Below are 26,370 nucleotides of genomic sequence, written 5' to 3' on the forward strand. Positions count from 1 at the left end.
ACATTTTTTTCTAAAATATATTGTTATATTTATTTTTATAAATTATTTTGTCTGATATAGTATTATTTTTATATTGAAATTATTTGGTAAATTTACATAAATCTCTTAAAAATACTACTTATTTTAGAATACTATAGCATTTAATTTGTTTGATGTATATTATAGTTTTATATTGTTGGTTTGTTGTATTTGCATTATTATTTTGTGAATTATTTTAAAGTAGTAATTACAATATTGTAATTGTGAGGAAATAAATTTATTAATTTATCATTAACATAAATTTAGTTTTACCAAATTATTATTTATTATAATCATATAGTAAAAAAAAATTTATACAGAAAAGTGATTAAAATACAAAAATGTTTAATGTGTTAAAATTAGTGATTAACATAATATAAGAAAAACAAGATAATTAAAATAAAAAATTAATGTAATTTTTTAAAGTTTTTTAATCGGTGAATGATTTGATAGCGTATTCAATATTATGTTATTATATAATTCTTAGTTTTCAAAGTTAGTAACTCATGTGATTACGACACTTATCAATTTTAACAATTAAAGATTTTGTCATGTGTTATACAAAAACTTTGTTTTAACAAATTTATAAATTATAAGATATGAAAAATTTAAACAATTTAATAATTATAAAAGACATAAAAATTACAGTTCATATGTGGCATTAATATTTACAGAAATTACAGAATAAGAGTTTTTTTATTATTTTTATTCAAGCTATACAAAATAATCGATTAAACATGGCAAGCCAAATCCTCTATTAATCTTCTTTATAGTCGCACTCTCCCATGAAGACTCGGTTATGAGAATCTTTTGACGTTTCATTGATCAAATAATGAAATGGAAACAAATTTTGTTCATTGTTCATCGACAACTTCTTTACCCTTAATTATAACATTGTTCTTTTTGTTTGCGTTGTAGCTCCCGAAGAGACTCTCCATTTCTTCTAAAGCCACACCACGTGTCTCCGGAAGGAAAGTGAAGAAGAAAACCCATGCGGCAGCCGCAACTCCAGCGAAGAGAAGGAACGCACCACCAATGGTGAGACCCTTAGCAAGAGATAGGAATGTCATTCCGATAATACCACTCATAAGTCTATTCAACATGACTCCCAAACTTGCACCTTGAGCTCTTAGCCTCACGGGGAATATCTCTGAGCAGTAAACCCACGTCACGGGACCTGCACCTATTGAGAATGTTGCCACAAAAGACATCACCGTTGTAACGCTAAGCCCTATAGCCCACTTGATAGTTTGTCCGGGGTTCATGTTGATTACTGTGAGACTAGTTCCAAGTGCACTCAAGGAAATAAACATTCCACCCATACTTGTAAGCAACAAGGCACGACGTCCAAACCGATCAACCACACAAGTCCCTACCACGATGAAGAGGGTCTTGACAACTCCGACAGCCACCGTAGCTAAAAGCTGATCATTCTTGGATCGTAGTCCAGCCTTTGAGAAGATGTTTGGGGAGTAAAGCACGACCGCATCGATTCCAGAGGCTTGCTGGGCAAAGTGGATGCCAAGGCATGCTATTAGGATGTGTCGAACGGACGGGGTTGGTCGGACAAGAAGGTCCTTCCACACCCCTTTCCCAGCAGTCTTCTTGTTTGGCAATACTATAACATCGTCTGTCATATCATCAGGGATTCCAGCAGCACGTTTGATGTCATTGAGCCTAGAGATGGCTTCTTCTTTAGTGTTTGAGGTTTTGTCAAGAACTTTAAAAGCATCTCCAATGCGACCTTGGATGACTAGCCACCGTGGAGACTCCGGCATTGCCAACACTCCAATGGCTAGGAATACCGCGGGAACCGCTCCAATCCCTAACATGAACCTCCAGCCGAGATGATCGGGTAGCTTGGAGAAGAAGTAGTTGGACACATATCCTAAAAGTATACCAATGTTGATAAATATCTACATAGAAAAAGAAATATATTACCATCGACCTCCATGTAAAATTCTTTATATATATAGTTCAAATAATAGTAAAGGTAGAATTTATTGTACCTCAGGGAAAGAGCTAAGGAAACCACGTGAAGAAGCAGGAGCGACTTCAGCAGTGTAAACAGGTGCAATCATCATAGCATAACCGACACCGATACCAGCTACAAAACGACCCACCATAATGAAAGGATAGTTTGTGGCAAAACCCATGAGAAGAGCACCACAAAAGAAGAAGGCTCCTGCCAATACTATGGTATATCGTCTTCCAATCCAATCGGAAGTTCTACCGGCTGCGCCTGAACCGATTAGAGAGTAGATATTTAGAATCCCCATAAGAATCTCAAGTTGTATGTCCGACAGTTTCAAATCATCTTTTATGAAAATTGCAGCTCCACTCATCACTCCTATATCTGCAACATCCATAAAAGGTAAGGATAATTATCTAAACCATAAAATCAAACCAACCAAGATATGGGTCGATAGTGAATGATAAGAATTCATAACGAATACGAACCATAACCAAGGATGATAGATGTCATTGATGCTAAGATTGCACAAGCAAAAGCAAATCGACTTCTATTCCCTCTTGGCGGCTCGAGCTCCACAACAACAACACCTCGTTCTTCTCCTGAGGAACTCATTATGCCAACCGTCCGTGCAAAAGTAAATGGTAAGGAGAAGAGAGTGTTATTAGTAGAAAAAAAACTAAGTTTCTTGTGAGTTATGAAATCTACTGGAGGATGAGAATTTAAATAGATGTGCGATGCTCACATTTGCAGCCAACTAAGATCAGAAAAATAACAAACAAACATCTAGTTAATTAATCAGTTATAAAAAAATATTTACTTGAAATTCCAATAATAGAAATCGGATATCAAGTTACATATGGTTTTACTCTAATCTACAAGATTTGTCCTAAAATTTGTAATTTATAGTTAAGAACAGATCATTTAAGATTTGAAGCTTTGTCGTCTCACTTTTATTTGGTTATTCCTTACCCAAATTTAGAAACATAGTAAATAGAGATCCATATGGTTCACCTTAAACAAGATGTTGTCTCTTTCTCTCCAAGCACTACCGCATAATTTAACTATAATCAGTTTTTTAGAGTTATGAAAAGTTTTCCTCTCTTTCTCTTTTCTCTTTGTCCCTCTTTCTTTAGCTGTTTTTCATCATCCCTCTAAGAAAAACAAAATACGCATAATCTTTATAAGATAAAAAATATTTAAGTGTAAAAAAGGAAACATAAAATGCTAGTGTATGAAGGCAAAAAAAAAAAACCTAAATGTATTTGGAAAAAACTCACATTTTTAAGTAAAAAAGATTACTAGTCATAACAATGATACTAGTATGCAAAATCGCACATCTCAACTAAAATAATTTATTCTTTATTTTCTCTCTAATTTTTCTTTATTCTGTTTTTTTATATCGTAGTTGGCCATTTAACTGTAATTGATTTACAAGAAATGGAGGTTTTAAATACAACGAATAGTAGTCATTTAGTAATATTGCCTAAATATATATCCAAACTTTATATCCAAATTAAGATGAGGTTTAAAAAAATTATATCAATTTGATATAATATATGTATTGTAAAAACCAAACTTTATATAATCCCTAACAACATTCTGATATTACAAAAATTTTGGTTCGGTTCTTCAATTTCAGTTTCAGTTTCGGGTCGATACTTTTGGCTCAGTTAATTTACCAAACCTACTTTTGCGGTTTTGACCATCTGACCATGTGCTAAATCTTTGCTGAGTTAGATAATAGAAAGACACGTGTCAGTTTAAACAGCACTAAACAATCTTTGTTGCAAGTTCAATCTTGTGTCGTTTATGCTTTGAAGTTGGCCATTTTCAGCATATAGATGAAGTAAAGAAGTAGAAAACATGTTCAAAGCTCTTCAATCTTTAGAATTAGAGCTTCTCGTTTCATTTGAAGATGGTAGCTGCAGCCATGGCTTTCCCTGCCGCTGCTACTCATTCCTGTTACTTCCATGGCGGCGGTGTTCATCTGGGTAGGAGCGATTACTCTCAGACTCTTTACTCTTCTGTTTATTCCCGGAGAGCTTCAGTTTCCATCAGGTTGGGGTTTCTCTGCTTTCTCCACCTTCCAAAATCTCTTTTCTTTTGTATTGCAACTTTAAGATTAGGTCTGGGTTTGATGAAATTTGGGGGCTTTTTGCAGTTTAAAGTATTGATTTTTTTTTAATGTGGGATTGTGAAAATTTAGAACCAAAGAAGACAAAGTTAGAGCTTTTGGAATGGTATAGTTGTTGTAAACGGAGTTTGATTTTGTGGGTTTTTGGTTAGGTGTCAATCTACTGATACCAAAGAGCCAAAGACGAATGGTAACCTTTTGGACAATGCGAGCAACCTTCTTACTAATTTCTTAAGTGGTGGAAGTTTGGGTTCAATGCCTACTGCTGAAGGAGCTGTCTCTGATTTGTTTGGAAAGCCTCTCTTTTTATCTCTTTACGACTGGTTCATGGAGGTACATATAATGTGGAATTGTGGATTCATCTCAGTGTTGTACTTTTTGTTAGCTAGTTTGTTTGATTCTGTGGTTTTTTTTTTTCTTGACTTAAAGCATGGAGGAGTGTTCAAGCTTGCGTTTGGTCCAAAAGCTTTTGTTGTCATCTCAGATCCTATTGTTGCAAGGCATGTCCTACGGGAAAACGCATTTTCTTATGACAAGGTAACCGAAGCTAGTATTCAATTGATGAAGAGCCATTTCTTTTGTTCACTTCTGTACCAGCAATTAATGTCCTGTGTTTCTCTAGGGAGTTCTTGCTGAGATCTTGGAGCCGATTATGGGAAAAGGGTTGATACCAGCTGATCTAGATACCTGGAAGCTAAGGAGAAGAGGTATAAAGCACGTTGTCATCTCTATGTTTTAGATATTGCAGTGTCATAAGCCCATGGCACTAATGATTCTTTCCTTCCAATATGTGTTGTAGCTATAACTCCTGCGTTCCATACAATGTATCTGGAGGCCATGGTCAAAGTATTTAGTGCCTGCTCGGAGAAAATGATATTGAAATCTGAGAAACTCTTAAGGGACAAAGAAGTTTCAAGTGGAGAGGATGTGATCGAGTTGGATCTGGAAGCAGAATTCTCAAGTCTGGCTCTTGATATAATAGGGCTTAGCGTGTTCAACTACGACTTTGGTTCTGTCACAAAAGAGTCCCCTGTGATTAAGGTATTTGAATTTTTAAATCATTCTACTATTGAATTGGCTCTTCACTAGTCTTTCGAGGTAAGCTGGTTCATTGATGTTTTCTGTTAACATCACAGGCAGTTTATGGAACTCTTTACGAGGCAGAGCATCGATCTACTTTCTACTTCCCGTATTGGAATTTTCCTCCTGCCAGATGGATAGTTCCGAGGCAACGAAAGTTCCAAAGCGATCTGAAGATTATAAATGATTGCCTTGATGGACTCATTCAAAATGCCAAAGAGACAAGAGAGGTATTTCACTTCTTTTCTTCTTGATTCTGCTGTTCTGTTCTCATTTTGTTATTTCTTCTCCCAGGAAACAGATGTAGAGAAGCTACAGCAAAGGGACTACTCTAATCTCAAGGTTTATCTAAGAATCCTTACCTTTTTGAATCCCATTATGAAACACCTCTGATTGTAGACTCTTGTATCCATAGGATGCAAGTCTTTTGCGGTTCTTAGTCGATATGCGCGGTGTTGATATTGATGACCGGCAGGTAAGATTTATCACTTTCTGATTAACAAACTTACTTTACTCTTTTGTGTTTGGTTTATCTGTTTTTGACACAATTGTTTCTACAGCTGAGGGATGACTTGATGACTATGCTAATTGCTGGTCACGAGACAACAGCAGCAGTGCTTACTTGGGCTGTTTACCTTCTCTCACAAGTATGCACCTAAGAGTCTTTTTTACATTTTTTCCGTGATTGCTTCAAACCTCACTGTACAGTCTTAGCATTCTCTATTAAATTTGCAGAATCCTGAAAAGATTAGGAAAGCTCAAGCTGAGATTGATGCCGTGCTTGGTGAAGGTGCACCCACTTATGAATCAATGAAAAAGCTTGAGTACGTTTAACTTGAAAGACATCTTCTTTAATCTTATATTTTGGTCTCTACTTAAGTTGTTGACGTTTCCATGCTTCTGCAGGTACATACGACTGATCGTTGTTGAAGTCCTTCGTCTCTATCCTCAGCCACCTTTGCTCATCAGACGCACACTCAAACCAGAGACCTTGCCCGGTATATTTCAAACTCTAAACACATCGTATCTCCACAATTAATTGAGAGTGGCTTAGTCCAGAGCTCATTTATCTGCTTGCATTCACAGGAGGATATAAAGGTGAAAAAAGTGGTCATCAAGTTCCAAAAGGAACTGATATCTTCATATCTGTGAGTGGCAGTTTCTAAATTTTTAGTCGTTCCACAATAGGAACCCGGATTTTTCTTAGAATCCCCTGTTTTGTATTTGCTTACAGGTGTACAATCTCCATAGATCTCCATACTTCTGGGATAATCCCCACGATTTTGAGCCTGAGAGGTTCTTAAGAACAAAGGAGAGCAATGGAATTGAAGGATGGGCTGGCTTTGATCCATCTCGAAGCCCTGGGGCACTATATCCAAACGAGGTGAAAACCCAAAACTTGCAAATCTTTCTCTTAGTGAAGGATCAGTCTTTCTCAAAAAGTACTTCTGTATTTTACCTCTCTTATGCCTTGTAACAAGACTAACCTTTTGAGTTGTATTATGATGAGAACAGATCATAGCAGACTTTGCATTCTTACCATTTGGTGGAGGACCAAGGAAATGCATTGGTGACCAGTTTGCCTTAATGGAATCAACCGTCGCACTAGCTATGTTGTTGCAGAAATTCGATGTTGAGCTGCGTGGATCGCCGGAGTCCGTTGAACTCGTGAGTGGCGCAACTATTCATGCCAAAAATGGGATGTGGTGTAAACTAAAGAAAAGGTCAAAATGAAATTTAGGAGAGGCAAAAAATACCTCAATATTAACTTGAAAGAGTGTAAATGGGAGACAAGAATTGCTTATGATTCAGCAAACGTACATTTTGAAAATTACTTGACGTAGTGTTGTTGAAAGCTTCCTTTGATCATAAAGATCATTACAGAGAAAGTTACATAGTAACATACATCTTTTGGCTTACAATCTTTATTTATGCATATGCCATATCTGACGAGTTCAAATTACAAAACCCACAATCTCCCAAACCTTTGAAAACTTCAAAGACTCATTATATAAGATTACAAAATCATGTTTTTAATCCTTGATTTTCGACTCAACCCGCGAGGACTGCAGTGGAACCCCTTTGATAAAGGCCGAGAAAAGAGCGAAGGAGCTGCTTGGTTTGAAGCTAGGCACTGTATGTCCAGCTCCTCTAAACGTAGCAAATGTTAGACCTTCGTATTCTTGAACCCACCCACTTACCTGTATTGTTCATTATTGATCTTTGGGTGTTTTGTAAAATCTTTTATAATCGCTCTTAGCATAATCTCTTTTAGCATAATCTATTTTTTTTTTGTAAGCCTAAGTTATAAACATGCAGATATAAAAGTTATTTTTTCTTTTGAATATAATTTAACATTTATTCAAAAAAAATCATCAATAAACTACCGGTCTAATCATAATCAAATAAGAATCTAAGTTAACCGGTTAATTAGATGATCCATCATATGTAAATTGTGATCATGTATTGACCTGTTTCTCATGGTACCATGGTCTCCAAGCTTTATTTATGGGTAAGCCAAGTGTGTTTAAGCTATACCGAGTTCCGAGTACTGGAACACATCCGTCTGTGTCACCACTGAGAGCCATCACAGAAAGGAAACCAAGACAACGGTTTAGTGGGATGGCCGTTACGTATGTAGAGTAACAAAAATTAATGTCTTCCATATATAAAGTAGAAAAGCTTTAAAATGTATAGTGGTAACATGCGTAAGAAGCAACACAATTTGTTATTACTCTATTTTCAACACATTTTTTTGTTGTATAATAAAAATCCTAGTCATTGATTAAAATTAAATATTCAATCTTGACGTATAGGAGGATATGACTGATTTTTTTTTTTTTTTTTTTTTTNAATGCATGTAATTTACCTGCAAACCCATATCTTTAATCCTCGATCCCGCGATGAGTTTCTCGAATATAGGCAATACTGAGGTCACTAAATAAGTCCAGTTATGAAAGATCTCCATGCTGTAATCTCATAATACCAAAAATTGTTCAGACAATTTTTATCATATATCATACAAAAAAAAAGGAAAAGAAAATATATAACACATACTTGCAAATGGTCCAGTTCTTGAGATTAACACCATCACTTGCGTGAAGAGCTTTCTGAACATCTGCTCTGTTATAATATATTTTCACGTAATCGTCTAAACATGGGGCATATCCACCCAAGCGCCTTCGTGGCATCTAAAGCATGCAAACAATATAAATTTGTTACGTTTACTTGGTATAGCTTTTTAATACCTCTATGTTTTATAAAGAGTCTCATTTTACTACTTTTTACACAATTAAGAAAAATTTGATAATTTTGGAATACCCTTTGTATTAAAATAAATATTAGTTTGGAAATGTAAATTTTGGCGTAAAATATAAAAGAATACTTATTTTGTTGATGTGATAACTTAAAAATATTATACACATACCCGCTTAGATTTAATGTGATAATTTGTATTGAATTGTGCTGATGCCAAGTAAGACGATTGCACAGAACCTCCTTTACAAGCGGAGGTATAGATGCTATAGATATCGATCTCCTTGTACTGCTTGTCAACTTCTGCCATGGCTTCATTGCACTCAACATTGCTCCAAACATCGTCGCTGCTGAAATTGCACAACTTGTTTATGTTTCTATGTGTCTCGTCCGATATCACTGCGTGGCTCCATGCATAATCCACCCAACCTCTACAATCATCTGGATTTGATGTATCAGGATTCCCCAACTAGATAGCCAATTTGAACATATGATTTGAATTTAGGATCTCACAATGCAAATTTTATAGTTTATTTAGTTACACTTAGCTAGTATTGAAATATTCAAACTTACCAAAAAAAAAACCTTCAGATTGATGTGAAGCGACAAATCATTGTTCTTTTTATTGTTATCGTACACGACCTCTGCTAATTGGGGTACGTATATTCCTGCGAATAAAACCCAATTTTAGACATATTAATTAAAACTTAAAATTAGATGGTTTTTATATTAACGTGCCTAACTTTCTCCTGCGATATAGAACTCATTTCCTCTGTGCTCTGGGAATCTCTTGAACCAGTTACAAAGAAAAGTGTATGCATCTTTTTCTGTCATCAGAAAAAGAATAAAACATACAGTTATGTTTTACTAATATTATGTATGAAATCCTTTAGTTTTAGGGACAAATTAAGACTATATATATATACACCACTTTTTAGGACAAAAAAAAGTATATATATAGTATGAATAATAGACTTACTTGTAAAGTGATCATCAAGATTTAGATAATCGCGCTAGTTGTGTTTGAATACGAAAACCTAATGCCAACGGGAGATTCTAAAAACAGCATGTTGACCTCTGCATACGCAAACCAACCCTTTCCATTAATTATTATAAAATTATATGATGATGATGGTGATGACGATGATGATGATAGCAAAATTGTATAATAAAACAAGATTACCTTTATTCCATGCATATGGATTAAGTTTAAGTCCCTTTTCGTTGGTGTCCGCTAGAAACGGACCAATTTCTTGTGTTGCTCCATATCCCACAGAAGAGCACCCTGGACCTAGCTATAACAAAATTCCAAATGTCCTCCTCGCCCATAAGACAACATAAGAAAATTACAAACTTAACCATGCATGGAACCGCTTTATCAGTCTACTTTTTCACATGTTATCATTACAAAATAAATATTACAATATTTGTAGTTATATCGGGTTTACCTCCATTAAGCCAGAGAACTAAAGGTTTCTCTCTAGGGAGATCCATGGCCTCAAAGAACCAATAAAACAAATCTCTTCCGTTGGATTTATCGACAGGAACATAACCAGCGTAATGTCTGAAATTCACATCAGGCTGTCCGGGCAAATCTGTCACGAGATCTGCCTCTTTGGCCAAGAAATTTTTATGATGTTGTCTAGCACACGAAACCACTTCGACTAGTATTAAAAGAACAGTAAACCACAATAGATTAGGCATGCTCTTGGTATGATAATCCATTTGAGATGTTTTGGTTGTGAAGAAGATCCAAGACTAGATATGTCTATTTATAAGCTAAGAAAGCTACTATATGTTTATTAATCTATTATATAAGCTATACGATCATGAAATTTTCGTGTGCTTTCTGAATTTTTCTTAATTAAAATTTTCATCTGTGAAAGACTAGTCTTGTGTGGTAATTAGTGGCTATAGTCTGTTGAGGTGGTCGCATGATTCCATCTTTTTTCTTCACCAGTTCCATCTATTTAAAATAAAACCTAAGGATAGGGGATAAATTCGTATATTGATTAGTGGACGTAGCACTTTTTTCTTTGATGGGGTTTAACTAAGTCATGGTCAAAAGTAACAAAAAATTAAATAAACGTTATATATAACCTAAGAAAATAGGCAGATTAATCATTCTAAACAGTAGGGAAATTCAAAAGGTAATTCTCACAAATAGTACAAAAATAAAATTTGTTTTCAAATTTAGCACATTATATATAAATTCTAAAAATAGCACAATATTTTGACACTAAAATTTCAGAATTAAAACCTAATATATAAATATTAAATCATATTATCTCAAATTATACCTAAATGTAAAACAGAGAATTCAAAAAGGTATTTTTCACAAAAAAAAAATCATCAGGAAAATTAAAAGAGTGATTCTCACAAATTGTGTTCTCACAAATTATGTTAAAAACTTTCAAAATGTTCCATATGTTGTTGCTCAACATTCAAGTTCAAGTGCGGATACAAAAGAAAAATAAGAAAATGTTACAAATCTTGTTTCTTATATCAGTTCCACTACATACTATACAAACAACTAGTTTGGTAATAAACCAAAACAAAGAAAAGCTAAATCAAAAATCAAAAAATCAAAAATCAAAAATCAAATATCAAAAATCAAATATCAAAAATCAAATATCAAAAATCAAATATCAAAAATCAAATATCAAAAATCAAATATCAAATATCAAATATCAAATATCAAATATCAAATATCAAATATCAAATATCAAAAATCAAAAATTAAAAATCAAAAATCAAAATCATAATCTACCTCATTTTTCTAACTCTTGCACCTTGTCTACCTCTTTCGTGGTGTGGTGCGGCCGATATTTCTTTTTCTATTTTCATACGATTTCAGATTTTGGCTAGAATATCCGCCATTTTTTTCACACCTAGAGAGAACTTAAAAACTTCAAAATTCACCTACTAGTCTTGCAATTTTTTGCTAGATTGAGAAACAAGTTAATCTCCAATCTTTCTAATATCCACTTGATAGTGTCTAGCAAATCCTTCGAGCGACTTGTTAACAATTCTTTCTCCAAAATTTTCTTTATATCAATCCATAGTATCTATCATGCATTCAACTCTAGAAATTTATTTTTTTGAGTCGCTAAACAGTTTTTTCGAACCATTAATCTCAATGTTATGGTATATCCAAAATTTGTTATCAAGATATGTGTGAATAAACCTATGGACCTCATAAAACATATTCATTGAGGTGAGGGACATCTAGACTAGATGTTTTAATGCATATATGCTTGTAATCCGTTAGTATCAACGTCTTAGAGTTAATTAAAACTGTACCAAACTCTATTATGTCCTCTCTTAGATATTTCAAAGTGATAAAAACAACATATTTTTTCCTCAATTTTAGTCATCTACCACACAAAAAGACAAAACACATTTGTTTAATAATTAAAAGGGTAATTTACATATACTCAAAATAAGAAGTATATATATATATATATATATATATATATTTATATTCTTTAATGCACTTAAAAATGTACTTCAAAGTTTCTCACTTAGTTACACATCCATATCTATTAGAATTTCAAATCACAACATATGCTATAAAATTCAGTATTTAAAAAAAAAAAAAATAATAATAATGATGTAGAACCACTTGAAATGAACGTATGCAAATATGCTATGAATCTTTTGGAAATGATCGAAAGCAAAGACATTTGAATTTATAAAAATCTAAATGTTTAGACTGTGAATTATGGTGTTGACAAAAAAAAAAAGACTGAATTATTGTGTTTTGGGGGACCATCGGACCTAATTTCTCCTTTTCTCGACCAGGCTTAGAATTCAACCCGAGTAGTGGTGTAAATAACTTTAGCACAACGAATATACCACTATACATGGTTTGTCAAAAGTCAAAACTAAAATGGATTTTCAATTAATGTGGACACTTTAATCCACTCAATAAATCGTAATCTATGCATACATTCTTCTTTTTTTTTTCTTTTTTTTTTTTTTTTTTTTTAACCCTAATTCAATTATAGATTAAACCGTGGACATAGCAATGTCAAAGGTGTTTAAAAAAAAAAAAATCTTTCAGTGCTACATACACTATGCTCAATTTTTGAAAATACATATCAGTGGGTGGTTTTTGTAATTTTAGTGTTTGTTCATTTCTTTTATTCAGGTTCTTTTGACTAAGTTCACAAGTCTACCACCTTTGTTTGAGAATACTCCTAATGCAGCTCCAGGAATTGACTATTGCTAGACCTAGTAAGCTTATCTTCTTCATTGTGAGGCAATTTTTGGTTAAGTTAAGGGGGGACATTTATGAGTATGCTGTTGTTCGAATAAGTGTTAAAACGGAGGATCAAGACGCGTTNTCCGGTTGGCTTTCTTAAACATCGAAAAGACATCTAGCCACGTCCCCGGTTCCCGCGTCCACGGCACCCACGACCACGTGATCTACGTCCCCGTTGTCCTCTCCCTCGAGCAATAAAAGACTCTTGTGTCTCTTTAGCTTTATGGAAGGTTGAACCGGTCTTTCTCGCAGTAATCTTTGTCCGGAAGGAGTCATATGGTCCATCATTTCAGATTCACTATCAGAATCCTCTGCATCAACTGAATCTCCATCTGAGGGAAGTGAATCCCCATCTGAAAAAGAAGAGCCCAAACGGCTAAACTTATTTTTAGCAAGGACACTTCTTACCTCTCGGTCACTAAAAACATCACTATCTTTTGTGACTGCAACTTCATTAGCTATTTCGGTATTGCAAACAGCCTTAGATAAAACTTGAACTTCCACATTTGTATGGCAATCTGCCACTTTGGTGCATAGATCTGAGACTTGTATTAGGACAGCCTCAATGGGTAGGGCTGAATCGTCTTGGACTTTGGAGCCTTGTTGAATGACAACATTCGTGGATTCATGTTGAAGATTGATTGGAGAGACTAGAGCTGGGGCGGTAGATAAACTAACATTGGCAGGAGCATTGACCTCATTAGAGACAACTTTGGTGGCTTTTTGATGTGGCAACTTTTGGTTCATGCAACGGGAAGCTTTATGTCCTAACTGTCCACAATCTCCACACTGAACAGGAACCCAAGCGTATTCAACATCAACCATAGATATGTTTCCCTTTTTATCCACAGCTGCAATCCTAGGAGGGAATGCTTTACTCAACTCCACTTCCACCAAGATCTTAGCCTCACCCATTAGAGAAGGGTCAAGTCATGGTTTGTAAGTAGCCATAGGAGCACCTAAACCTGAAGCAATATGGCTAATTCCTGGAATTGAGTAGAGACTGTTCGGAATCTTTAACCAGTCGAGATATCTGGGATATCAAAAGTATCTGCAGTGGACCAAGGAGCAACAAACATAAGACAATCATCAACATGCCATAAACCTCTTTGAAGAACCCAAGCTCTTGTTGAAGCATCTGGGATGTGGAAGAGAAACTTAGAGTCATCTAATTTGCGGATAAAGATTCTACACTTCCTTCCCCAAATTCTATTGACTACCGCATGAACCAAGCCACCAGAAGGAGGATTACATCTATAGAACTGGCCTAAGACATATTCTTTCTGGTTCTCTAGACCTTGCTTCAAGACATGACTTGGAATTGTTACCTTTGGAGTTCCGTCTTCCATGTAATCCGGTGAAGTAGCTCTATACAGATTCCTTGCTGCAGGATCCATTTTAGCAGCCCAAGGAAACCTAATAGCATCCTCGTGATCCAATTCAGGAGTGTTTGAATCCACAACTGTTTTCTTCACTGCAAGATTAAGACCATTTTAAGTGGTACAGTCCATGCTCCCTTGAGAGGTGAGGAGTGAGGAGAGGATGACAATGGAGGAGCTTTTTTGGGTTGAGTAGCGGGTTTTTGTGTGACAAGGAGAGATGGCAGAACGGAGACGACTTCACCATCGCAATTGACTCCCTCAGACTCATCTTGTACGACAATGTTACTCAGCCGAGAGATTGTTGACATGGTAGTGACAGGAACTGTGGGCTTTAATCTCGGAAAATAATCTGTAATTATGCGAGAAGAAGAACCAGACAAAGCTAGTGACGATCCAACTCTTGATGATTTCGCCAAGGAGGTATAAGGGGAAGAACAATCTCCCCTGTAGCAACAACCGGCTGAGATTCATCAACCAAGGAGATCACCGCCGCTTGAGGAGGAGGTTTCACCGATGGAGAAGAAGTCTTCTGGGTCCACCGATGAAGGTGCGGCCACCGAGGATCTGGAGGATCGACGGCCACTCCTTCTCCTTCATGAACATCCTTGGTTCCGTTGACGTGAGATAAACCCGAGACCGATTTCATCAAAGGAGGTGCTGGCAGTTGAATTAATGAAGCTTATCTTGCCAATGAAGAGCAGGAGAAGCAGCCGACGACGACTCCGCAGTTGCAGCTTCGCCGGAGAAAGCAAATCTGAAAGCTGAAGTTTTGGTTTCTCCGATCCTATTCGATCTCCATTTTTCCTCTTTACATCTTTGTTTTTGATCTTTTATTTTCTTTTTGTCTTTTAGTTGGTTTCACATTGGATTTTGACCACAAAAAAAAAGTTAGTTTCACATTGGATCTACTTTAACTTAGAACTATTCTTCTGTCTTTTTACTTGGTTTCACATTGGAAATATTTTTCAATTGATTAGTGTTAATTTGTGACCTGTTGACGAATACTAGGATGAGTCATACTCACTAAGCAAACCCCTTTTGAATACTAGGATGAGTCATGAATTCATAGGATGTATGACAACTTGACAAGTACGTGTTGTTAATGCATGTAACATTACATAAATGACATGAAAGCAGTGGCTACTGGCTATTAGCCACTAATACGATTGTGAGAAACTCGCTCAGAATAAGTACCAACACATAGACATAGTGATAAGTCAGCATATATAGCAGCAGAAACACTCTTGAGATTTTAAAGGTTCAGATGATGAACAGAGAAAAGCTAATACAGAGATAAAAGTGTTACAAATACAAAGAACACAATTTCTTTAAATTCACATGGCATATTCATACATAATAGTACAGACTCAGAGGATCTGTATTTTTGTATACAAGACAGGATTAGGATTATTAGATGAACACACAAAAGCTTAATCAAAGACAAGTGAAGGAGATGAAGCTTGAAAATGTTTCAAGGAGGAGAAGTGAAGCTATAGGAAGAATAAGACAAGGTACCAAGTTGCCAACTTGTATGGATTTGCTCTGCTTTTGCATCTGCACCTGCTGCACCCATCGCAACATGTAACGGATACAAATGCTCAGGCCATGGATGCGCCATTTTCGCATTGGGAGCTTTCTTTTCCCACTCATTCACATCTCCATATCTGCAAAAAACACATACACAATTAATGATTTGTTTTCACAAACTTAAGCAGCAAAAAAAGGTTTAAATTTTCTCTAACCTTCCTTGAAGGAGAGAATCTCTAAGCCAAGTATCAAACTCCAAAGCCCAAGGAACCGATCCGCCATGAGCGATACTATGGTCAAGCTTCCTCAAGTTATGAGTAGCACTTCCAGAGCCAATGATAAGCACACCTTCATCTTTCAATGAAGCTAACGCTTTACCCATGTTATAATGATAACTCCCATTTTGGTTTGATTGAACAGAGAGTTGAACAATAGGTATATCAACTTCTGGATACATCAACATAAGAGGAACCCAAGCTCCATGATCAAGTCCTCTCTTTGTATCTTCATCAACACGTTTCATTCCTCCTTCTTTCATTAACAACTCTTTAACCCTCTTCCCTAATTCAATCGCTCCTGGGGCTTCATATTTCAACTACAAAAACATAAAAAAAAAAAAAATAGTCCCAATAGATTTATAAAAATCAAAACTTTATGCTTCATTCAACGATCTAAGAACCCTAATTGTGAATTTGTTGGTTGACCAACAAAGTTAGGGTTTTTTTGGTTACCTTGTACATGGGATCAGGGAAGCCAGAGAAATCGTGGATCGTTGAATTGCGAAGAACAGTGTTGACCGTTGGGTATTTGGTGTCCCAATGAGCAGAGATGACTAAGATCGATTTAGGTTTTTGAGGAAGAACTTTGTGAGTCCATGATTTGAAGAATTGTCTCGCTTCTAAGGTATCGTCTATGCTTAAAGTTGGAGATCCATGAGACAAGAAGAAGGTTTGATTCACTTTCTCCATTAGGAACTGTATCTCTCTCTCTCAACCTTGATTCTTTTTTGCAAATGTTTTGTTTCACCAACTCAGGTAATTTCTGGTTTTCCCAATTTTGATCTTGTCTGAATAAAGGACAGGGACAAACCCACCAAACCCCAACGACCAAGGGATGAGTGTCTTTTACGGGATTAATCAAGAATAGATTAGCAATAATAATAATTTTTTAATAATTCCAAATTATCAAATGTAATTTAATTATAACCATACAAGCATGTGAATTTGTCATCTCTTGTACTTTTAACTTGCGAATTGTTGTTATCCCTATCGGGAAAAGACTATCTAACTATTTTTCACTAATTTTTGTAGATTAACTCATTGTTTGTTGCATTTGAAGATAGTTTTGTTCAAATTTAACCATCTCTAGGTTGGCTCCTTTGACTACTTTGGTGTTTCCTTAGTAAAACTTAACAAGGAAGAGAATTCCAAATTACAGACAAGACTTTGTGTATCTTCTAGATGAAGTGTTACAGCCTACAGATGTTGCATTCTACGTAATCCCAAATTATTCAATCAGATACACAAATAATTCACATACATCCACACATCAAAAGCAGCCAATTCCCATAATGTACAGAAAGAACCAATCTAAACGATTTCGTCTTGTCATAGCAAACTCAGCTCCAAGAAAGAATCTGGATTTCTTCTTCCTCATGTTTGAAACAGCTTCTTCCTGAGACAAACCTTCTCTCAAAAATATTCAGTAACGTGTTACACTATAGCTGCCTTGATGAACTGCCAGGCATTTGGGCAGATCTCAAATGCTCTTCCTGGAAGAAAAAATCAACACGTGGTTAAAGAACAGAAACATAATTTTCGTTCAAAGTGTAGCAACTTGGAAGAATCTATTCAGACAGCTGAGACCTGTAAATTGTAAGTGAAATTGGGAGGAGGCCTGAAATCCATTTGGCCCTGCGCCAGACAATAACACGAAAAATAGTTACTAATAAGATCATGCTTCTATAATCAGTCTAGAGGATTTTATAATGTACCAGCCCAGGCATGGCTTGCTGATTCGCAAAGAAACTATCCTGCACCGGTGCTATGGAGTTCAGTTGTCCCTGAAGTCGCAAAAACCATAACATATCATATTATTAACTTATACTAGGCACATATTTTAGCGACTCAAGAACTCAAGTATATACTAAACCCACCAGGCCTTGGATGGTTCTTTGATTAACATAGTAGCCTTCGTGAGGTGGCTCCATTAAATTTAACTATATCCACAGTTAAAACAGGTTTGAGTATCAGGGTAGAAAAGATGTCGAAACGCATAGCCAGATTCGTAAATATGAATAAACATAGCATACCAATCCTTGACCGTTTTGTTGAGGACCATAGTAACCATTCATGCCCATTCCCTCTGAACTTATACTTTCCTGCAGAAACGATTAAAGTGATTAAACTATCAAGTAATATTCAAGCCATCCTACTCTTTATCTCATAAGAAAATGCACTGTAACAACGACCAAATTAATTGCAGAAATTCAAATTAAACCACAAACCATTGGTTGCAAGCTCTGTTGTGATTCAAGCATTTGGTCAGCTTCTTGTTGTCCCTGCATAAAATCAATTTGATGAGCTTAAGCCTTTGAAACTAAGAACATGCACGACTATCAAATATATTGGTTTGCAATAAAAGCCAACCTTTCTTTTCCTACAAACAGTCTTCTTTTTTGTTGCTTTTACGCCTGACATTTCCTGATTTTCTTCTTCATGAGCACCATTATTAAGCTGACTACTAGACTCAGTAATGCTGTTTCTAGCATTATTCAGATCGACACAGTTTTTCAGGGTCTCAACTAGCGTGCGCAATACAATGTTGTAGTTTTCTTCTGACACACAACCTTCCTCGCTTAATTTGATGGCTCGAGTACACAAATCATTATAACGCTGAACTCTGGTCTGTATCTGGTCTGCTCCCTCACCAGCCAATACTCCACTCTTAGCATCTTTTGTCCATCTTTTCAAAATATATCGAGGTGGGATGCTGGCGAAACCACACATCTGCAGAATCATCAAGGCATGCCGACAGAGAAACCCTTTGTATTCAAACATACGGCAGAAACAGCAAAGTTCTGACTTAGATTTGCTCCACGTTACAAGAAATTCATCTTCTTTTTCACAGTCCTGAACTCTAAACGTGGCCATATTTTCATCTTCTTTTTCCTTTCTAGGATGGCAAGCAACAACCCCCAAGACCTCGACTTGAAATTTCTTAAATATCGTGTGGGTGTAAGTTGTTGCCATTTGCTTCTCCCAGGGCGAGGGAGACTTCAATGCAGGTTGCTTGTGGCAAGTATCAAAATCTGCAACAGATTCCTCTTCATACCTATTCTGCAGAATCGCACCATACTGCCTCAAGAACTCCTTCAGCGTGATTTTCTTATGGACGTACTTATCAAAAAAAGCGTTCACACTTTCTGAACGCTGAGACGTCGACATACCCGCCAGAAACACACCGCTCATAAAAGTGGGCACCCACTTTTGGCGATGTTCATGCAACCATAGCAGCCATTCATCATTCTCAAGTCCAAACTGGCTGACCATTTTCCACCATCTCATATCAAACTCATCATCTGTCCAAGATCTAAAGATGCATTCGTTGAATTTCTGCAAGAAATTCTCGTGCCGCTTCATCACAAGGGAGAAATATTCAGGAATCTTTTCGATCACATGCCATAATGCAAAGCAATGACGAGTGTTTGGTAGGAGCTCTGAAACAGCGGCCATCAAGAATTTGTCTTGGTCAGTGAGTATAGCATTAGGAGCTCGACCACCCATTGCTCGAAGCCATGATTTTATCAGCCACACAAATGTCTCCTTTGACTCATCAGCAACCAATGCACAGCCAAGTAACATAGGTTGGGAGTGATGATTCACACCAATAAACAAAGCAAGTGGCAATTTATCATTAAACTTGACATAAGTAGTGTCAAAGGATACAACATCATTGAAACTCAAGTAATCATCTCTACTCTTAGCATCAGCCCAAAAAAGATTTCTCAAACGTTGCTCCCCGTTTAGGTCTATTGCATAAAAGAATTTGGGGTTTTCTTTCTTGATACGCTTAAAGTACTCAAGCAGCACTTGAGAATCTCCTTCTTCCAAAGCCAGATACCGACCCTTACCAACCTGACTATTGACATCACTCTGAAGAAGAGGCCCGATATTCTTATATCCCCCAGACTGCCTCGACATCTCAACATACATTTTCCTGGTCCGTTCACTAACTGCGTGCAAAATGTCGATATTATTCTTCTCAGCTAATTTGACATTCCTCTGAATCCGGAAATGATAAGCAAGGGCAGGTAAAAGCTCATGATTGTGATCCTTTATAAACTCATGAATGAACCATTTCCCATCGGGTCTTCTCTTCACATGCATACTCGCTTTGCAATCTGTTTTCTTGATACTCGACCTTCGACTACTACTACTACCCTCAGTCTCAGGAGTCACACCATATCTAGAACAAGCAAACTTGGCATCAATGAACTCTTTAGTCTTCTTAGAGCGTCTGCTGTTTTTAATCGAAGTAGTAAAACCCATAGACTTTGCGTATTCTTGATAAAACAAATACGCTGCATCATTAGACTCAAAGTTTATACCATTTCTTGGCTCATGATCCTGAACATCACCACTAAAGCCAAGATCCCCTCCTGCTTTGAGATCATCAGCAATTCCTACATCTCTGCTACTATTCGAATCAACCATAATGTCAACAATACATTCATCCCCTCCATGATCACTAACCTGATTCTCTTGCAAATCCATCATTCAAGTTAGCCACATTCGGATTCACTAACACACTCAAAAGCTACTACCCCACAGCTAGCTCCCATGAAACTTGAAACTAAAATCTTTCCACTACTAGATAATCTACATTAACACCTGAAAAAATTGGCATAACCAAACTTCATAAGAACCATTGAACGGTTTTTTATATTCCCTCAAACCAAAAGACGAACTTTTCAAACATACTTATAATACTAGAAAAGTTTCAATTTTGAGCCAAAACATTCACACAAATTGGTGAAAGAACTGAACTTTCACAAGTATCAGCATCAAAGATAGAGACTTTACTGTATCATAGAGAATTCAAAACTAAGAAAGAACGAAACTTTATGGAAATTTCAAGCCTTGAGGGATTGCTCAGGGCTTGGTGGCTTACTTCATATTTTTTTTAGGCCACCCAGAGAGCGACAAAGGGAGAGGAGGCAAAATTGAGAAGTGAAAAGAGCAAAGAAGGGAAGAACACGAAAGGAGGCAAGTGAGGGAAGCGAAGCGAGTGAGGAACAAAGGAGCGTGAGAGAAGAGAAAATCTAGGGTTCGTTTATTTTTTTGGAATTTTTAGGGATCTTGAAAGATGTTTTTTGGGGGTTTCACTCGCCTTTACACGACGTTTGTTCTCGACGCGATTTCTTCTTACAGGCGCGTCTGGCGTTTAAGGCGCGTCGTCGTTTTTGGTTCTTTTCTATTCGATCACTCGTCTAAGCGTTGCGTTTCCATATTTCGACGCGGTCAACAATACTTTTTTTTTTAATAGAAAAATTATAGGGGTGAACGACTCTCGTTCAACCATCTTTATTAACCAATCAAAACACAACAAACTGCGTTATCATGTCATATTTATAAAATAAATCAAAATTAAAATAAAAAGATAAAACAAGTTAAGGAAACCAATTATGTATTTTTTATTAAAGAAATTATGTTGGTTTAGGTTTATAAAATAATGATTAGAGTTTAGATTTTACAATTAAACGAAATCATATGTCAGTTTAGGTTTACAAAAAAGTGGTTAAGGTTTAGTTTTTACAATTAAACACAATTATGTGTCGGTTTGGGTTTACAAAAGAGTGGTTAGAGTTTAGAGTTTAGATTTCACAATTAAACAAAATTATATGTCGGTTTGGGTTTACAAAAGAGTGGTTAGAGTTTAGAGTTTAGATTTCACAATTAAACAAAATTATATGTCGGTTTGGGTTTACAAAGAGTGGTTAAGGTTTAGATTTTACAATTAAACAAAATTATATGTCGGTTGGGTTTATAAAATAGTGGTTAGGGTTTAGATTTTACAATTAGAAAATTGTATTTTAATTTGAGTTTATAAAAAGAATGATTTGAGTTTAGATGTTATAATTTAAAACTATAATATAATGTTTAGAATTAATAATTATAAAATTAATTGATATACAGAATTCATTTCCTTAATCAATAATTTATTTCCTTAACTAAGAGGGGGTGAATAAAAATGGTTTACCCCTAGGGGTGAACCCAAGAATTGTCCTTTTATATATACAATAACAGAAATACGAAATTTTGTTTTTCAAAAAAAAATTATTTAGGAGGTGAATGTTGTTTTTACGAGGTTGCTTTAAACTAATTTGATTATTGTGGTATTATATACTAGATTTTTAACATACGGCGAGATAATTTTTAATAATTACTAAAAATATATATGTTGTATTTTTGTGTTTGTTTTAATATAATTTGATTCATATTTAAATTATACGAGCATCCCAAGCAAAAGCATCCCTAAGACCATCTTCATCGGTAATGTGTTTAAATGGGGTCAAATTTAATAATATTTATATTTAAATATAACTAATGTATTTAAAAATGTCAACCAATAAAAAGTAAACATCTCGCAAATAAAGATCTTAGAGTGTCTTAACGTGTTTGTGTGGAGACACTATCATACCCTCTCTCCTATTTTTGTAATTTTGTTTTTTAACTCACTCAGTATCAGTGATGGACATGCTGAAAAAGTTTCAATAGCACTGTGGCTTGTTGATTCAATAATGGGCTTGGGCTGTAACAGGCTGGATTCTAGTTTGAGTCAAATACAGAATTGTCCCCTATGGGTGAACCCAAGAATTATCCTTTTTATATATACAATAACAGAAATACGAAATTTTGTTTTTCAAAAAAAAAATTATTTAGGAGGTGAATGTTGTTTTTATGAGGTTGCTTTAAACTAATTTGATTATTGTGGTATTATATACTAGATTTTTAACATACGGGCGAGATAATTTTTAATAATTACTAAAAATATATATGTTGTATTTTGTGTTTGTTTTAATATATTTTGATTCATATTTAGATTATACGAGCATCTCAAGCAAAAGCATCCCTAAGACCATCTTCATCGGTAATGTGTTTAAATGGGGTCAAATTTCAATAATATTTATATATAAATATAACTGATGTATCTAAAAATGTCAACCACTAAAAAGTAAACATCTGGTAAATAAGGATCTTAGAGTGTCTTAACGTGTTTGTGTGGAGACACTATCATACCCTCTCTCCTATTTTTTAAATTTTTTTTTAAACTCACTCAATATCAGTGATGGAGATGCTGAAAAAAGTTTCAATAGCATTATGGCTTGTTGATTCAATAATGGGCTTGGGCTGTAAGAGGCTGAATTCTAGTTTGAGTCAAATATTTTTTAGTCAAATTTATTATCTAACGACCATATTAGGAGATTTTATCTTATCTTATTCAAATATATCAGTACCAAAAATCTTTGATAGTATTAATTTTACTAAAATAGCACACTTTCTATATCCTATATAAACGTTAACATTGTATTATATATTGTTATCTTCTTCACCAACTCTTTCTAATTCTACAAGCTTATCAAAAAAAACAAAAAAAAAAAACAAAACAGATTGACATGACGATGGGAAAATCTTCATCGAATGCTGCTTTCGTTATCCTTTTAACTTTTATTGGTAAATTTAATGTTTTTATATAACATGGTATTAAAGAATTATATTGTGTTACTAATGTTCATATGATACAATTTTTGTGTTGTAGTGATGTTATCCATAACAGTTGAAATCGCTGAGGCGAAACGTCTCTTACTTGAAGAAACTCCTCTAGACTTATTGAATCATGAAGCTTCTTCACTGACGGTTAAGCCACTTGGTAGGTTTGAACGTTGTACGCCACCATGCAAAGAATTATGTTTTGGTACAGGCTGCTACTGCGTTTGTGAATAATGTGATCCATGTCTCAAAAGTATACATTCTAATCGCAACTGAATCAATAATAAAATACTGGTATTGTTTGGTATTGTTGTCTAATTATATTTTTATGTGAGAATGGTGTGAATCAAGCTAAGAAAAATATGTTCTTGGAAGTACTGCCACCACCGTAGGCTTTAAGTTCCTATGGATCTATCAACAATGATTTATGTTTTTTCAATCTATTTATCTATGTTTGTTGTAAGCTTGTGTTTAACTAGCCTAATTTATCCATCTATTAGGTTGATGAGCTTCTACTTGTTATCTCTCTTGAGATTGAATGAATAATGGTAATAATTATGTTTGCAAAAAAAAAAGGGGGTTTATGACCAACCAATCAAGGTTGAGAAATTAGAAGAAAATTAATTTGGTATAATTAAAGAAACAATAGAAAATTATAAGCACAGTAATATTTGAATCCCAAATAATGCAAAGACAAAAATATAAATTAAATAAAACAATCGAAAAATACTATAATAAATTTTAAAATACAGTATTAGGAAAAGAAGACGCATATATTAATCTTTTTTTTGGGTCAACATATGAATCTTACCTATTACCAATTGAAAAATGAGAAAGTATGAGAAAATTTTGGTTTAAAAAAAATAAGAAAAATTTACCTTCCCATTAAAAAAATTTATAATTAAACAAAGATGAAAGCAGTGTTTTTAAATAAGTTATTTAAATATGAGATGATGTTTATATAGAAGTGAGTATTTAAAAAATTTAGAATTAATAATTAACTTTATATTTTCTTTAATCCCTTTTTCTATATTTTTGGTAGAATTAATAACTTAAAATTAAAAATAAGTAAATAATATTATAATAAGTAAATAATAATATAATTGCTAACCACACTGCACGTCTGCAGTTCCCGTAGACCAGATCCAACAATCAAGGTTTTTGTCCACCCCTATTATGTCAATTGTTTTATTAAGTGGATCATATCCGTTTGGTCTGACCGTTTGTGTTCATTTGTTAATATGAAAAAATTGTCCACTGCAGTTCCGGTTGACCAGATTTAACAACCAAAGTTTATGTCCTTCGTTCTCTTAAGTAGACCATATATATTTGGTCTGACTTTTTTTGTGTAAATTGCTAACAAAAAAAATTGTGTGCAGTTCTGGTGAACCAGATTTAACATTGAAGGTTTTTGTCCATCACTATCGTGTTCTTTGTTCTCTTAAATGTTTTCTATTCATATTTAACATGCAATTTAATCTAAAACTAGGTTTGAACCCGCGGTACATCGCGGGACAAATTTTTAATTATAGTATATTGGAAAATAATTTTTAATTTATTTAGTTTATATAGTTTACAACTTAAAATGTGCTTATTGTTTTGGTTGAATTTTGTTGGATAATATATGATTTTTAAATTTTTTTGTTTGATAGGGTTATATAGAGTGATATGGTAGGGTAGTGCATTTTTGTTTGTTTGAGTATAAACAAATTAAATATTTTTAAATTTATCAAATCAAAATTAGTTGTTTAAAAGTAAGAAGATCTATGGTTACAAATTTATAATATATGATTATGATAAGTTAATAGTTTAGTGTTGGATGAATAGTGCAAACCCGGGACGCTAAACCCGTTTCAGAGCGGGTAAAAGATTTTATATCCGTAAATCATCTTTTTGTTTTACATATTTATTTATATTATGATGTATTCCAATCCAACAAAACTGTGTAAAAGTTTAATCTTTGTTTTTTACTTATAGTGCAAGTAACTTCAAATATAAAAAGAAGGATTGAAAACTTTCTTTTATACGTGAATATTCGGTATATTGCTCAAAACACAGAAATATTTGAAGTTAAGAAACCTAAATTTTATATCCCTATGGTTTTGATAGTGGGTTTTCATCCAGAGTATCAATTCCCTATGCAGTTGTAATACAAAGGGTTATCAATCCAAATGGTTGTCTATTGCTAGCGGGAAGGATATAATCAGGACAACACAAGTCAAGTCAAGCATATAGGGTTTTTGTTCTAACAGTCCTAAAATAAATAAAAGAAAGGGATATAAACAAAGAAACCACACGACTAAGCACTCGAGTACAGGATCGAGTGGGGTGATCGAGTAAGCAAATGAGATATGAACAACTCGAGGTATTACTCGATGCAGGTTATCGTGTACCTGATCGAGTAAGTGGTCGAGTAAGTAAAGAAAATGTAAACAAATAAAATACGAAAGCTCCTAAGGATGGGGTAATCGAATCCTAAGTATTCTAGACCAGTACAAATGCCTTACATGCCTCAAGCAATTATTTCCTAGACAATGAATCTCTAAAACCTTGTCACCACACTCTCGCACTAGCAACAATCAACCTTGATCACTTACCACACTCTCGCACTAGCAATATGAACAAGCAGGCATTAAGAACGATTCATTATTGTCAGTAAACTCAAACTCATCTAATCCCTTACTCAGAGTCAAGTAAACCTCTAGCATTGGCTAATTCACGCATCTCATCTACACCTCTCGGTCGCTGAAACGCCCTAGATCTAATCTCAACCTCTCGGTCTGTTGACAGCATTAAGAACACCAACCTAGAAGGAAATCTATCAATCATTTACAATCAAACTAAGGCATCCTAACCGATCAAGAACACAAAATCATCTATCCCATCCCTAGAAACTTTACTACACTACTCAGACATGATAACAAGGAACAAAATAACGAAAATGAATGAAACTTGCATTG

At 34.9% G+C, this 26,370-nt stretch overlaps 4 protein-coding genes and 2 pseudogenes across 5 annotated transcripts; 1 reads left to right on the top strand and 5 right to left on the bottom strand.

The window, feature by feature from the left end:
- Positions 873-2,605, bottom strand: LOC104718898 (putative polyol transporter 2). Its single transcript, XM_010436718.1, has 3 exons — positions 2,479-2,605; positions 2,028-2,374; positions 873-1,934 (listed from the first exon to the last, which is right to left on the bottom strand). The coding sequence occupies exons 1-3, from the start codon at positions 2,603-2,605 to the stop codon at positions 873-875; spliced, it is 1,536 nt and encodes a 511-aa protein (XP_010435020.1).
- Positions 3,805-7,110, top strand: LOC104718897 (cytochrome P450 97B3, chloroplastic-like). The gene is made up of 14 exons (XM_010436717.2): positions 3,805-4,051; positions 4,280-4,460; positions 4,557-4,664; positions 4,750-4,834; positions 4,927-5,168; positions 5,264-5,437; positions 5,502-5,549; positions 5,623-5,682; positions 5,768-5,854; positions 5,943-6,031; positions 6,114-6,205; positions 6,294-6,355; positions 6,442-6,591; positions 6,723-7,110. The coding sequence occupies exons 1-14, from the start codon at positions 3,909-3,911 to the stop codon at positions 6,939-6,941; spliced, it is 1,740 nt and encodes a 579-aa protein (XP_010435019.1). The 5' UTR covers positions 3,805-3,908; the 3' UTR covers positions 6,942-7,110.
- LOC104720365 lies at positions 7,241-10,187 on the bottom strand (annotated as a pseudogene).
- On the bottom strand, positions 12,818-14,962 carry LOC104718896 (annotated as a pseudogene).
- LOC104718895 (extradiol ring-cleavage dioxygenase) lies at positions 15,359-16,735 on the bottom strand. The gene is made up of 3 exons (XM_010436712.2): positions 16,370-16,735; positions 15,854-16,233; positions 15,359-15,775 (listed from the first exon to the last, which is right to left on the bottom strand). Exons 1-3 carry the CDS (start codon positions 16,604-16,606, stop codon positions 15,583-15,585), a joined length of 810 nt encoding a protein of 269 aa, XP_010435014.1. The 5' UTR covers positions 16,607-16,735; the 3' UTR covers positions 15,359-15,582.
- LOC104718894 (protein FAR-RED IMPAIRED RESPONSE 1) lies at positions 17,032-21,015 on the bottom strand. Of its 2 annotated transcripts, XM_010436711.2 has the most exons (8): positions 20,811-21,015; positions 18,287-20,530; positions 18,145-18,198; positions 17,950-18,018; positions 17,794-17,856; positions 17,632-17,700; positions 17,504-17,551; positions 17,032-17,409 (listed from the first exon to the last, which is right to left on the bottom strand). In XM_010436711.2, the coding sequence occupies exons 2-8, from the start codon at positions 20,414-20,416 to the stop codon at positions 17,356-17,358; spliced, it is 2,487 nt and encodes an 828-aa protein (XP_010435013.1). In that variant the 5' UTR covers positions 20,417-20,530; positions 20,811-21,015; the 3' UTR covers positions 17,032-17,355. The 2 variants fall into 2 exon arrangements, with proteins under 2 accessions (XP_010435013.1, XP_019086857.1); XM_019231312.1 differs by having other exon boundaries at positions 18,287-21,015.

The sequence above is a fragment of the Camelina sativa genome, chromosome 10 (genome assembly GCF_000633955.1).
Source record: "Camelina sativa cultivar DH55 chromosome 10, Cs, whole genome shotgun sequence".
NCBI classification, from domain to species: Eukaryota; Viridiplantae; Streptophyta; class Magnoliopsida; order Brassicales; family Brassicaceae; genus Camelina; species Camelina sativa.